General features: G+C 36.6%; 1 protein-coding gene across 7 annotated transcripts in view; it reads right to left on the bottom strand.

The window, feature by feature from the left end:
* Positions 1 to 12,825, bottom strand: part of LOC121420445 (sushi domain-containing protein 2-like) — a 36,840-nt gene extending 24,015 nt beyond the window's left edge. For all 7 annotated transcript variants that reach the window (XM_041615082.1, XM_041615085.1, XM_041615081.1 and 4 more), the window contains exons 1-10: positions 12,306 to 12,825; positions 7,592 to 7,710; positions 6,648 to 6,740; positions 5,763 to 6,002; positions 5,153 to 5,302; positions 3,484 to 3,652; positions 2,616 to 2,879; positions 2,139 to 2,448; positions 1,506 to 1,647; positions 613 to 761 (exon numbers count right to left, since the gene is read on the bottom strand). In XM_041615082.1, the coding sequence (XP_041471016.1) occupies positions 613 to 761; positions 1,506 to 1,647; positions 2,139 to 2,448; positions 2,616 to 2,879; positions 3,484 to 3,652; positions 5,153 to 5,302; positions 5,763 to 6,002; positions 6,648 to 6,740; positions 7,592 to 7,710; positions 12,306 to 12,396 (1,727 nt within the window). In that variant the 5' untranslated portion in view covers positions 12,397 to 12,825. The remainder of the gene's footprint in view (positions 1 to 612; positions 762 to 1,505; positions 1,648 to 2,138; positions 2,449 to 2,615; positions 2,880 to 3,483; positions 3,653 to 5,152; positions 5,303 to 5,762; positions 6,003 to 6,647; positions 6,741 to 7,591; positions 7,711 to 12,305) is intronic.
* Positions 12,826 to 13,550: the final 725 nt, after the last annotated feature.

Genomic DNA, 13,550 nt, shown 5'->3' with positions numbered 1-13,550 from the left:
CGTATGTTTAGCTACATACTCGGTACCAATGTACAACATGGTGTGTGGTATACAGAAGCTACATAGGTTTAAGAAAACCCTATGTATTTAGTAATTCGTAATTCATATTTCGTCACCAATTTTACCAGCTACACCACCTATAACTAGAATAAAACCACCAACGGGTACAACAACCATAAAAGACTACGAGGTGTGAAGAAAGACGAAGCCAAATTAAAGAGTTAGGGGAATTCAAGGCACTGTCTATACTGACCGTCTAACATTACGTCTTATAACATTTAGAAAAAAAGTATCTGACATTCGGCAGTTCTCCGTCATTATATACCATCTAGAGAGATAGCTGGCCGTTTTCTGACACTTGAAACGATCAGATGAAGATATTGTTGTCTAACAACGTTTCAGGATAAGATAATGCTTGCCTGATGTAGTGTCGTGAGACAGTAGTACCTGTACATGTCAGTATCTTGTGAAGTGGAGGAACAAACGGGTAGAATCCCCCCCCCCCCGAAAAAAAGAGTTGAATACAGTGACAAGAAGGGAAATAAAAAGAAAACAAGAAATTTAAATTGAAGAAAAACAAGTACGACAGAGCTATCGAGAAAACCAACGAACCTTGCATAAGCGCTGAGAACGCAATATATGGCTCCTTCATTTTCCGCACAATTTGCTTCCGTGCTCAGAGTATTGCAGGCGGGGTCGGTGACGAAGGTCCCAACATCTTGTGTTGCCTGGTCTAAGGTGCACGGACAAGCCGGAAGGTTCTGCAATTGGAAAGCATAAAATGTTATTATCATTATTATATGTTTGGAGTCACCTGTGCCTGGGAGGCGAAAATTGCACTGAATCACTATGGCCGAAGGGTTTCCCCTACTCTAATACAATACGAATGGTGCAGTATGTTCTTAAAGAATGTGACTCTATTACGAACTAGACCCCAATTAACGTCCTATCCCAGGGACGGGATGTTCTCCACTGTAACATAGCTTGCACCTATGAAACAGGGGAGGGGCATGTTTACACACAACGCATGTTTCATTTATCTGCTCCTGGTGGACTTGAACCCACGAATTTTTGTTCAAGACGACTGAGATAGCTCGCTTCCTCATCCAAAGGTGCTAGGTCCTTTGATATTCTTTTATCGCCATAATTGCTTCAAAGATTCCAAATCTGGTGTCTGATGGGGCCGTTGCCTCGAGAGTGCCAGTATAATAATGTGTTTAGAGCTCAAAAGAGTGAAGACTCTTGAGATCATGATATATGCAAATCTAAAAGCCTTAAGGTGGTCTCTTTGAGTGTTTACATTGGGCAAATAGCAAGCCTAGGATATCACCAGGCGGTGTAACTCTACAAAATATAATGCCACAATCTTAGATTTATTTTTAAAGGCTGTTTAGAAAAAAAAATAATCATCCTTATAAATGTTTAAAAACTGCCGAGATGAGCTGAAATTTAGAACTGTGATACACTTGTGGATTCGGCATACACCGATATCCCTTTTTTCATACCTCAATGAATGGTCCTTTGGAGTCGTCTGCCGTAAGCCACTCATTGCATTTATCTGTAGCCCACAGAACTGGGTCATCCTGATAGGACTGTTCCAATAGATAACCCAGGGGATGAATGTCGCTCCATAGGACACGTTCACGACTGAATTTAGGCAGAAAAAATGGAATTTCTGATCAGTATAATACCACTTGTGTGTATCAATATTTGGTAAGTACTTTAGTTTTATAGGCTATATTATAGATGCATATGTTTCCATTTATCGAAAGACTTCTATCTTGAAGTGGAAAACTCTTTACAAAGGGACGTACAAAAAATCGAAACAGTATGTTACTATCTTATTGATCTAATATACGAACTTTAGATAAAAAAAACACAAGAACAGATTATGCAGGACGTTAATGGTGATTTGATAATGCTGTCACTGGAATAAGAGGATGTGGAAGGGGGTCGAGATGGAGTGATGATTAAATATCACTTACAATGTATGCCAGTGTTGATTGATCAAACCATCACAAATATTTGAAAGTGTAACTTTGGGAGAAGATATCATTCGAATAATGTTTGATTCAGAAAGTGCCTGTCAACTTTAAAATTTCTACCCATATGTAGACTTGACTGAAGTGACAACTTACCCGTTTGCATTCCCAGTGATCCTGATCACACCAAATGCATTGTCTTCTGTCACTTCCGGTTGTGCCGTTGGAGTGAACGTATGCGAGCCATCATCTGCCGTGCTATTAGTTATCAGATAGACGGTTTCCCATCGCGGTCCGGGATTGTCCTCGCGGTATGCTAGAACATTGATCGAGAGGGCGCTGTCCGAGCTGCCAAAGCTTTCTTGGTCTGGTTGCCAAGTAATAGTAAGAGGGTTGTCGGTCATATCCCAGTTGGAAGAATCGGAGTTCATTCTTGTAATGGTAGGCGTTAATCTCCCGCTTTCAACTAGGAATGATAGAGGATGGTACAGTCAATGAGTTTTCTCCGTTTGCCCTCTTAGTAATAGGGATATAAAGGAAAACATGTAGGTATATAGCGTGATAGGAATATGGAATATACAAATCTGATTTCTGGGATTTAAATGTATTTCGCGTGTTTATTCTGATACTCACGGAGGGAATATATGGTTGAAGGCGAAGTAGCAAGTTCGTCACCGGCCTTTACCACCGCGATGGTCACCTCTCCGACGAGGAAGAAAGGGTCAGGGACGCAATAGGCCTCGTTGGTGTTAAGGACCGTTGCATTGACTTCCTGGATGATTTCACCACCATGGGAGAACACGCAGGTCTGGACTTGCTCTACTGCCCAACATGGTCCATAGAGGTATATCCTTTCGCCTCCCATCATACCGCCACGGGCTGGGGTGATTGACAATTCTGGAAACGGTTTTGAAGAGAATAGGGTTTTCATGAGTATAAAAAACATTGACTCACTAACAGTATAGCAGTTTTTTACTATGGACGCATGTTGTAGACCCTTATTCAAAATCCGTTGATTTGCATTCGTTAAATACATATTTTGACCATCACAGACATAAGTTGCAGATTGTTTTCTCGTCATCATCACAATTTCCCACACTTCCCTTATCATGAAATCTAATAATTTATGCACATTTTATCTCCTTCTTTGTCGTCATTTTCCTATCACAGATACATCCTCCTTATCACTAGTCCCACCCTTTTTACACCTTTCCTTCCCAATTTTGGTGAGACTCAACGTCAATGTCATCGGTCATATTTTCGTATCATCCCATTAGCAGTGCAATCATATCGAGTACCATCATCAGTCTCGTCTTCGTCGCCTTAATCACTACGAACACTACCACATCTACCAAAGTGATCTGAGTCTTCCTCACAATCACCATCTTTGAAATTACGGCAGTCATGACAACTCTCCTCCTTCTCCCTTTCCTCTTCCTCCTAATTATCATTATGAACAGCAATGCCACCCATCTATTCGCTATTGTCGCTCCATCATTACCTGCTCCCGGTCCAGTTTTGCATACTGGATCAATGATTGAACTGCCGTCCACCTTGTATGCGTAGACTCCATCGACCTCTACGTTGCTGTCCGTAGGCAAATCCTGTAATGTATCTTGATCGTAGTCAAAGACTTCGTAAATCTCACCGTCGGACATCAAAAACCCAACCTGATGGATAAAAACAATGAAATTTCCAAATTGTTTCTCAATCTTATATGCGCCAATGTCCCAAACAGCTCAGTTCACGCACGAGTCCGCGCCTTCCTGAAACACCCAGCGAGGCCTTTGCTTGCATTTGATTTGAATAAAAAGAGAAAAATCCTACAACCATAAAACTGATAATTTCATCAAAATCGGAAGTAAAATAAGAAAGTTGTGACATTTTAAATTTTCGCTTTATGTTACAAAATAGTTATACATGTATGAACATCCTGGTCAGTATTCAAATGAGTAGACTGATGATGTCATCCACTCACTATTTGTTTTGTATTTTATCATATAAAATATTCTAATTTTCTCCTCATTGTCATGTGAAACAACGATTATTTCCTCCCTGAACATGTGGAATTATCATTGTTAATACTATATGTTTCAGTCAAGTTGGCCCTTATTGACAAATCTGTAAAATTGAAATGTTTAATTGAAAAAAAAAAAAAATAGTAAGCGAAGGACATCATCGACTGTCTCATTTGCATGCCACTCCATTGTGCATAGCACTGTTTGGTTAAAAATAAGCGAAAATTTTAATTGTCACAACTTTCCCTTTTTACATCCGATTTTGATGAAAATTTCGGCGTTATGCTTGTTAAATTTCTATTTATTCAAATGAAGATTTTTCATGGGTGTGACTTAACCTTTAAGGAAAACGCTGTATTTTCTGGAAATTTGGTTGTCCCCGATAACGAATTCTTTAGAACAGTAAGGGCAGGCTATTCAATGTGTCAGAAAGTCACTAAACGTCCAAACTTAGGCCGAGACAAATACCTTGATGGTTATCGAATACCAGAGAGAGTCTTTTTGTGAATGGCAAAGGACGTGTGCAGACTCTTTCATTGGATAGGGCGCCCTGGCATACAAATCAATTATGCGGCTGGCCATGCCGTTCATCACCCTATCAAATGCTTTTACTGTAACGTGTAAATTGTATTTCTTAGTTCTTTCATTGCTTCTTCTTCTTCTTTCATTGGTTGGCAACCAGTCAGGATTGTCTATTTTTGCCACAGCTTTTGTTCATTTTCAACTGCGACGCATGATTAAACGTCGGGACGCAACGGCTGGGAAATCCCGAGCGTCCAATGAATTATAAGATAGAAAGTTTTGAAAAATAAATAAACGTTTGGAGAACTAAAAATCACTGTACTCTAATTTATATTTTATTGAAAGCAAACTAACTGACCCCATGTATGATTTACGAGAAAAATATGAATACGGTAACTTTGTTTGTGGAATCATGTTCAATTATTTCCAGGCGACATGGTGGATTACAAGTCACCATCTAATTCACCGTGACCATAATGTTTGGAAGGTTTCCCAATAGTACCGGATCCACTTAACTGTAATAAATGAAATGCAAACAGTGCATTGACCATTGGCCGCTAGTGATGATTCATATCTTCATTCATATCATATCGTTTTAATAGACATGCTGATTTTTTGAATAATACTTACTATTGCAATGCCGATTTTGGAAGAACCGTAAAGGCCAGTATTGTCGTCCCCCTGCATCAATGTCCCAACTACCCAGTTGATGGCTTCATAGTTGAGTAAAACGAACGACTCTTGACCATCATGGATAAGCACTGCCTGGAAAGTATTCCTCTGTTTTTTAATAACGGATAAAGAAATACAAAGAATGAAATATACATTAATCGATAACCACATTTCTATTTTATTACAGTGGTTTAATAATATGTTTTATTCAATCACATTAAATGATAGAATAACGAGCAAGTGCTGTAAGCATGCAGATACAGAAACCATCAAATTTCTTACTGATAGTTCTAGTTCTTGAAACATTGAACGACCAATGTATAAAAAAGAAAAACTTCTAAGGATTTCCCGATTCCATAAATCACTGACATATTTTACTTATTAAGTATTATAACAAGTGTATAATTAACTTTACAAACTATTCTTATACAAATTACATGTATGCACATTTATGAGAATGATGGTTGATTTTTTTCAATTCAGTGCAATGGAGGATATCTGCAATATGCGACAAGCACCACGGTGTTTCTTGTTTCAAGAATGGTTTCTTTCCTAAAGGGTAACTTACAGGGTCTTGGTCACCAGCTTGGTTGTAAAATGAGACTTGGTCCCATGTGACGACAATAACTACTTGAGCTTGAAAGTTGACATTGCTCCGGAAGTAACTGCGGACGTCTGTCGTAGCTTGGTCGAGGGTTGACGTACTGGTGGAAACGCGATAATATAGATTACCACCGTCACCAGATATGTCGACGTCTGCCCAAAATGGAAATATCGCATCCGGGTCCTCTACAACACCGTCTTCGTCCTTATTGTTTCAAGGGATAAAAGACACACACGCACACACATTTGTGAAATGAGGTATATTTTGACGAGCTCAGATCGTGTTTCAATTGAGTATGATAACCTACATTTGTGTTGCTTTAACATTTCTATAAAGTATACGTTTGCACTCCACCCACGTACCCTGACATGTAGAGTGTTCTTCTCATATACATGTATCTTTAATAACAAGAAAAAAATATGGTTATCGTTTGGTGTAAAACAGATACGAACAGGAGATTCAAAAGCGCTACTTTACGGTCCTGAACTACTCAAACAGGTTTTTGACCCATTATAAAACATTTTGAAAAAAGACAAATTGAGTGATAAGTGCACTAATTCATGGCTCAGTGCATGCATCCAGTAATCATTGTTTCAAAGTTTCAAAGCATATACTTATCTCACAATAACATTTCAGTTTCTCATGAAGAATGAAAATATAAATATAAATAAATATTTCTCCCATGTTTCAAAAGGTGTAGTTCAAGACTAGATTTGTATAACACTTAGTCAATAAGAGAGTCCTCGGCGTTTTGGGTCAGTTTGCTCCTCTTCAAGATTTGTTTTTATTCTGGAATGTTTTCTAAATTAATTAAAAGAATTTGTAGATTACAATGAAGGAAATACTTACTGCATCGTAATAAATTGGTAAATTTCTAAACTTAGCATCGGTAGACTCCACGTAAATTGCATCTTCAAACGAGATAACACCGTTGTCCCCTATCTATTAAACAGCAGTGCAAAAACACAAAATATACAAATAAAAAAAGAGAGAATTATCGATGTCACGATATATTGAAGAGTACAGAATTAATACAAAATAGATTAACAACCTAGATTTTCATTATAAAGCGAATAGACCGAACTTTTAGATGCCTGAAATGTGATTTTGATTTTAAAAGTAACTATTTAATAATTGGAGTTTTAACTTTCATTCAAACGATGTGAATGAAAAGAAAAATACCTTGACAATCCCTCAGCTGCAGTAGTCTAATTGAAATTTAATTCCATTATTTTCCAAATGATCCAAGTCATCACAATTTCAGCAAAAAGGCATAGATCAAGATTATGAATCAGCAACATTTTACTATATTACATCACTATCACTTTAATATACACTGCAAAGACTCCGGTGTTGATTTAACACCGGCCCGAAATCCATATAATGTACACTCTAAAAAATGAATTGCTAATTCAGCTCTTAAAGAGCGTGTATATACTGCACTTCGGAGTGCTGATTTTTCTCGTTCACATTTGAACTAGACAAAACAGCACTCCGAAGTGCAGTCACTATACACGCTCTTTAAGAGCTGAATTAGCACTTAATTTTTTAGAGTGTATGTGTACACCAGAGAAGTGTTAAACAACACCGGTTTCGGTATTAATATTACACCCGAAAGTTGTTTATACAACACCACTTAGTATTAAAACAGCATCGGTCTGATTCCAAAATGGTGATGTTTCAATACTTCTCTGGTGTGGATATACATAGATTCCGGGCTGGTGTTAAATAAACACCGGAGCTTTTGCAGTGTACTTGTTATTTTGCACGAATCTTCAATTTAGCATACTTACGTATAATACATTGTGGTATTTCCCACCAAATGGGAATGCTCTATCTAATGTCACGCGTTCTGCATAATCGTTTTCTTTTCTGAGAGTGGTGTCCCCATTACCGGTACCGAATGGATATACTAAGGGGAAAGAAAGAATTAAACAGAAACATTTCACTATGAATATGCTCAGGTTTGTGAAATATACAATACACGGTGTACCGCGAAACTTCTATACTGACTCTTCTTCGCGAAGATCAGTTAGGCGAGAGTTTACTTTTAATATAAGTAAACTATAAACTCAACATAGTCTGAATATTTTTTTTCTCCTTACAAATTTTGCTTATTTTTCTGTTTTTAACGAGGAATTATTTTTTTTAGCAATGAAACCGAGCTGACTGTTAATTTGGCCCTGGAAGCTTGTATATTATTTTTCCTTTATTGTTGTTGGTTTCACTTGAACAAGGTAAAAATCAAAGGTTAATATAGTTTGATGTGAGCAAGCAGCCGGTTGATTTCTTGTAATATTCAATGGGGAATTTATTTATTTTGAGAGCAGCACGTACATAAGATCGCAAAATAAACTCCTACCATTCATTTATTTCCAGACGGTATCACTTTCATTCATATAATATAGGCTGTCAGACTGTTATTCCAGTATTGTTAAGAAATCTGGAATAATTTGATAAGTTTGGCAGTTATGTATTTTATACCACATTTTAAGAAAAGAGTAGCTATGATTGATGTGTACAGAGAGATTACGGAACAGACAAAGAATATAAAATTTCAACTCGATTATGCTTTTATTTGCTGTTTTGAGCATGCTTCACTTAGTACGCTTTTGCATAACTTTCACAGCGCCATTATTATGACAAATAGGATGAGAAAGTTCGTTAATTGAAACCGTCAACATGGTCAATGTGATACGAATTTCTGAAGTATATAGCTTCTCTTAACTTCTTGTCCGACGGGGGTAATGTATTATCACCAATGCCAATCGATTAAATCAACCCGTTATAAAACGACAGTTATTGGATATGAACACATTATAAACGGTCATGATAGTATCCTTATGCGATATAATTTATATAATAATCCCGCTACATTGCACGATTAGTACACGGGCCGTATATGACACGTACATTCTATTTGATTTTGAAATGTTCTCATAATTATGTCGACAAGACAGCTGTCTCAGGGGTCCCCACAAGTCACAGCCGCTGCAACACCCGGGAATCACTTTACCTAAACTTGATACACTTACTTTCTAATAAATGTATTTTCTAGAAGTTAAGACATTACATCGTGTACACTAGCGTACCTAAGGGGCAGGGGGGGGGGCAGACTGCCCCAACCCATGCAGGGGACGTCCCCATGCCCCCCCTGACGATTCAGAACACTGTAAAACTGTGGTGTTAAAAACTGACATCAATTCGTGTTAACAGAGGGCCACACCCTGAGGTATTAAAATTTCACCCTAGAGATTGAACATAACACCAAAGAGTGTAAATGCAACAACCAAAGGTAACAACCACCAATTTAACACCGGTGTAAAATACATGGTGTGGTCCTCTATGTACACCGGCTAACACCACAGTTTTTGCTGTGCACTGATCCAGGGGACGCGCCCCTCCCCCTTTTTGAGAAGCAAAATTAACCATTTTAAATGTAAAATTGCAATGAAAACAAAAATGTCCTTCATTTGCGGTTGAAGACTTTTTTTTTGGCTTTTCAATTTTTTTCGCGGACGAAATATCCTCCAATTTTTCCCCCTTTTGGAAAAGCCTGGGTAGGCCGCTGATCATGTAATACTAAAATATTACATTTCATATTTTCAAGCATAATTCGGAAGGTTTGTAGGTGTATAAGTATGCGATCCCAAAACCCCAAAGTGATGCAAGTCGCGATCATGTATAAGGTTTTCTCTAATTAGTCAAAATGGTTATAAATCAATCGACATTCGAAATACTGAAATTGTAATCTGAAAGAGGTAACCCTTTTTTTCCACAATGTCACATTGAAATGTGGTTAGAATGTCTAGAAAGAAGACGAATAAATCTGTGTATGTAGTTTGCTAAATCTCTTTAAAAACACCTCACTTTTATAACTGGCTACCCAAAAAAAGAAAAAAAACCGTCTCAATCTCATTAAGCAGTGTTCCAAACTTTGCTCAGATAAAATGCAAAAGGGATCGTTTTAGAAAAAGTGCAATACCATATTTCATTGATTTACTAAATTCTGAATAATTTTTTACTCTCATAGCCTTGAAATCAACTCAAAATGTAGCCACTGCTTTGGCCTCCAATTTCAATCCAATTGGTATTTGAATTTGTAATTGTCTAATATTCATCAGTTTTTAATATTGTATTTACGTTTTTTCATTATATTTTATTATATTTAATGAATTATTATGTACAATTGCTCTTTAAAAATATTCTACAGTGCGTCCCAGAAAAACGAAACCGAGATTTAGCGATCATTTATCATTACTTAATCATAAATAAGATAGACAAATGACTTACCAATTTAAAGCTTAAAATCTCCTCTTTCATCTGATATTACTTAGATTATTTCTGATTCACGCATGAGTGAGCAAATGCAATTTGAAGAAAGGATATCAAAATCTCATTTCGCGGGGGGTATCTGGGTTTCAAAAAGAAAACCACATTTTTGAAAAGTTCAATATCTCCTCTTTAATTTGATACCTAAATTACAGAAAATGGTCACGAAATAACAAAGTTCTCGTCATTTGAAATAAGGCTTGAATTTCAATAATTTCATAAAATGAAGAGGTTCTCCAGGATGGCTTTCAAACTCCCTCGACACTCTGTTTTGTTGACGATCAGCCATGCATTAAATCTTTTGTTCACCATGCGAAAGCTTCTGTGGGAAACCGGTGAAAACACATTTATCTCATGAAATTATGGAAATACAAGCCTTATTTCAAATGAACAGAACTTTTTTATTTCTTGACCATTTTTTGTAATTTTGGTACCAAATGAAAGAGCAGATATTGAACTTTTCAGAAATGTGGTTTTCTTTTTGAAACCCAGATAACCCCCGCCAAATGAGTTTTTGGTATCCTTTCTTCAAATTGTTTTTGCTCACTCATGCGTGAATAAGAAATAACCTAAGTAATATCAGATGAAAGAGGAGATTCTAAGCTTTAAATTGGTAGGTCATTTGTCTATTCTATTTATGATTAAGTTATGATAAATGATCGCTAAATCTCGGTTTCGTTTATTCTGGGACGCACTGTATGTACATCACAAATCCTTACATGTACCTGTTTAAATTGTAATTGTTGCTTTTACCCATGTATGACATGTGAACATTTTATTGTAAACATGCTAATTTCAGCCTTCTGGCTGTGTAACATGTATTGTTTTTATTACAAAAAAAATAAACCGTGATTGAATTGAATATAGGTCACATTATCTGTATGTGTAAATCATGCAGATTGGTTGTTTGTCATGTCTGTTGTGTTTTCATGTAGGCTTAGGTAATGAACCAGAAATGGCGAAATCATCTCCAAGATAAATACAAATCAAATCTACTAAAATAAACGGTGAACATCCATCTCAGTTTCATTCCAGGGGACAAAGTAATTAAATGACAAAAGCTCCCCCCATAGACTTCTTTAAATTCATGGTATTAGTAAACCATTCATTTATGGGATAGTTACGTTTTGTATATATTTTTAAAATCATTTGGAATTATGTTCTTCTTGAAACACAGGCAAGGGACCCCTCTGTAAAACAGCGTTGATATGTTACCAACGCTGAGTAGGGCAATCCCTCCGTCTTTTTAATGATCGTTTCTTTGTAACTGTAAATATATCTATCGTTGTTTTAATTTTTAATTGACGGAAAATAAATACAATACAATACAATACAGTGGACATGAGAAATTTATGACAAAAGTTATGACAAAGTTCCAGAATACCACCCCATGTTAACATCGTGGACATTTAGGCCTACAGTGCATTGTGGGTAACTGTGTTATCTTCTAACCACCATACTTCTTGTTGCTGACCCATCATATGTAGAGTACGTATGTCAATTAAACGACAGGTAAAACATGCACAATGCAGATCGCTCCAAAAGCGGTCCCTTTCGATGCAAAATTTCGTTTCATGATTTATACAAATTTGTATACAACAGGTTACTTAATAGCCGTAACAACCTTGCTTAAAGTGCTTACAGGTTTTGTTGTTTTTGTAGAATATCATGACGAGTGGCTAATGTTTCACTCACACCATGGTCACAACTTCGAAAACGACTTAAGACAGATGACAATATTACTCACATTGTTACCAATAATGCGTTTAGCATTTGTACTTATTTGAATGTAGGATAAAAATAGGATTAATGGAATGCCTTCACGGGCATCGAACCCCGGACTGTCATGTGTCTCGTCAGGCGCACAGACCACTCGCTCACGACGCCTCCGTTATGTTAGTACCAATGGCACGGTCGACTTAGATTCTAGATATTCAAATCTAAGTTCATTCGATTCATTCCAATCATTACCATGACATTTAAAAAAACAAGTAAGATATTTAGTGACCTTTTGGCATGCAAAAAAGTAATGATCACGCTTTTCTTTATTTTTATAACACATAACTTTTTTTCCAGTTTATAGCTTCTTAGGTTACTTATAAATTAGGCAGTGCATGAACAGTAACCTACTGGATCAATCAAACATCACATATACAACTATATCGTTATACTTACATTCCGAGTTGGCAACCCAAGCTAAGCATAATATTAAAAGAAGGCGGGTACAAAATGAGTTTTTTCTCCTAACACCAATCATGATGGTCATTTCAGATTTCAGAACAGATCCTCAAAAGAGTGAGGCATGAATTTAAGGCTTCAGGCTAAAATCATCAAAATATTCCAATGCGTTGTATCAATTCATTGTGATAACGTTTTCCTGTGTAATGAAAGACCAGATTCTCAAATAACTAGTTCGTGGAGAATAATTCGATGGCGCCTTCCAAAAGTAGGCCTATATGTTTCCCCGTTGGTAATATGCAGACGAAGGGAGATGATTGAAGCAGAACCGATCATAAAGAATGTGTTGAGAGGGGTAGGCAAAAATGGCGGCAAACATACGCGGAGGTTAGAGGGCAAATAAGTGGACTTTGGTAAATGGGCAAACAATTATCAATTTTTATGATGATAAGTGTGGGTTGGAGTTGGTATCTCAAGTCTGTTGGTGCTTTATTCGAAAGATCGATGGCTGTGAGCATGTAGGCCCAGTATTTCAAGAGATGCGTTCAACTTGGACCGTACCATGTTGGCAACGGGGATGCGTTTGTTTACAAGGGCGTGATGAGTTAATGAGTAACGCATGACTATGGAATGCCGATTGTGTTTTTTAATGAGTCTGATCATGGTAGTTTCAGTTTACTTCTCAAAGATCTGACTCATCGGGAAGAAAATTTGGGGCTTGTCTAGAGACTTGTTGAGGTAAACAGACAATCACTTTCCGGTCCCATCTAATATTCAAATAGAAAAATGGGGTATTGAATACTTTTTAAAATTTATTTGATTTGAGTTTGATTTATTTTATTTCCCCATTTCAAAACAAAAACAAAGTATATACAAGTATAATCATTTTTTCAATACTACATAATAGGCAAATATTTTTTTTCAAACATAATGAATAATGTACATAAATCATTATAAAATATCAACTGTACTGTGAAAATTATATCTATACATACATGTACATATCTATACATATACATATAGAAATGTGGGAGACCTCCATCTTAAGCTTGGAGCTTGAAAGTGATGGAGGCCTCGAAAGGAAAGGGGATAGAAAACCAGACTGTATAGTGCAATAAAAAAATCATTGATTAACCATAATAATCAAATAAACAAAGAAAAAGGAAAATATAAAACTCAGTCTATTGAGTCTTACCAAACACGAACAATTGTGACGAAAACATATTATACAACATAGATATG

The sequence above is a fragment of the Lytechinus variegatus genome, chromosome 8 (assembly GCF_018143015.1).
Source record: "Lytechinus variegatus isolate NC3 chromosome 8, Lvar_3.0, whole genome shotgun sequence".
NCBI lineage: Eukaryota > Metazoa > Echinodermata > Echinoidea > Temnopleuroida > Toxopneustidae > Lytechinus > Lytechinus variegatus.
Note: the sequence above shows the minus strand (reverse complement) of the source record. Positions and strands in the feature narration are given on the sequence as shown.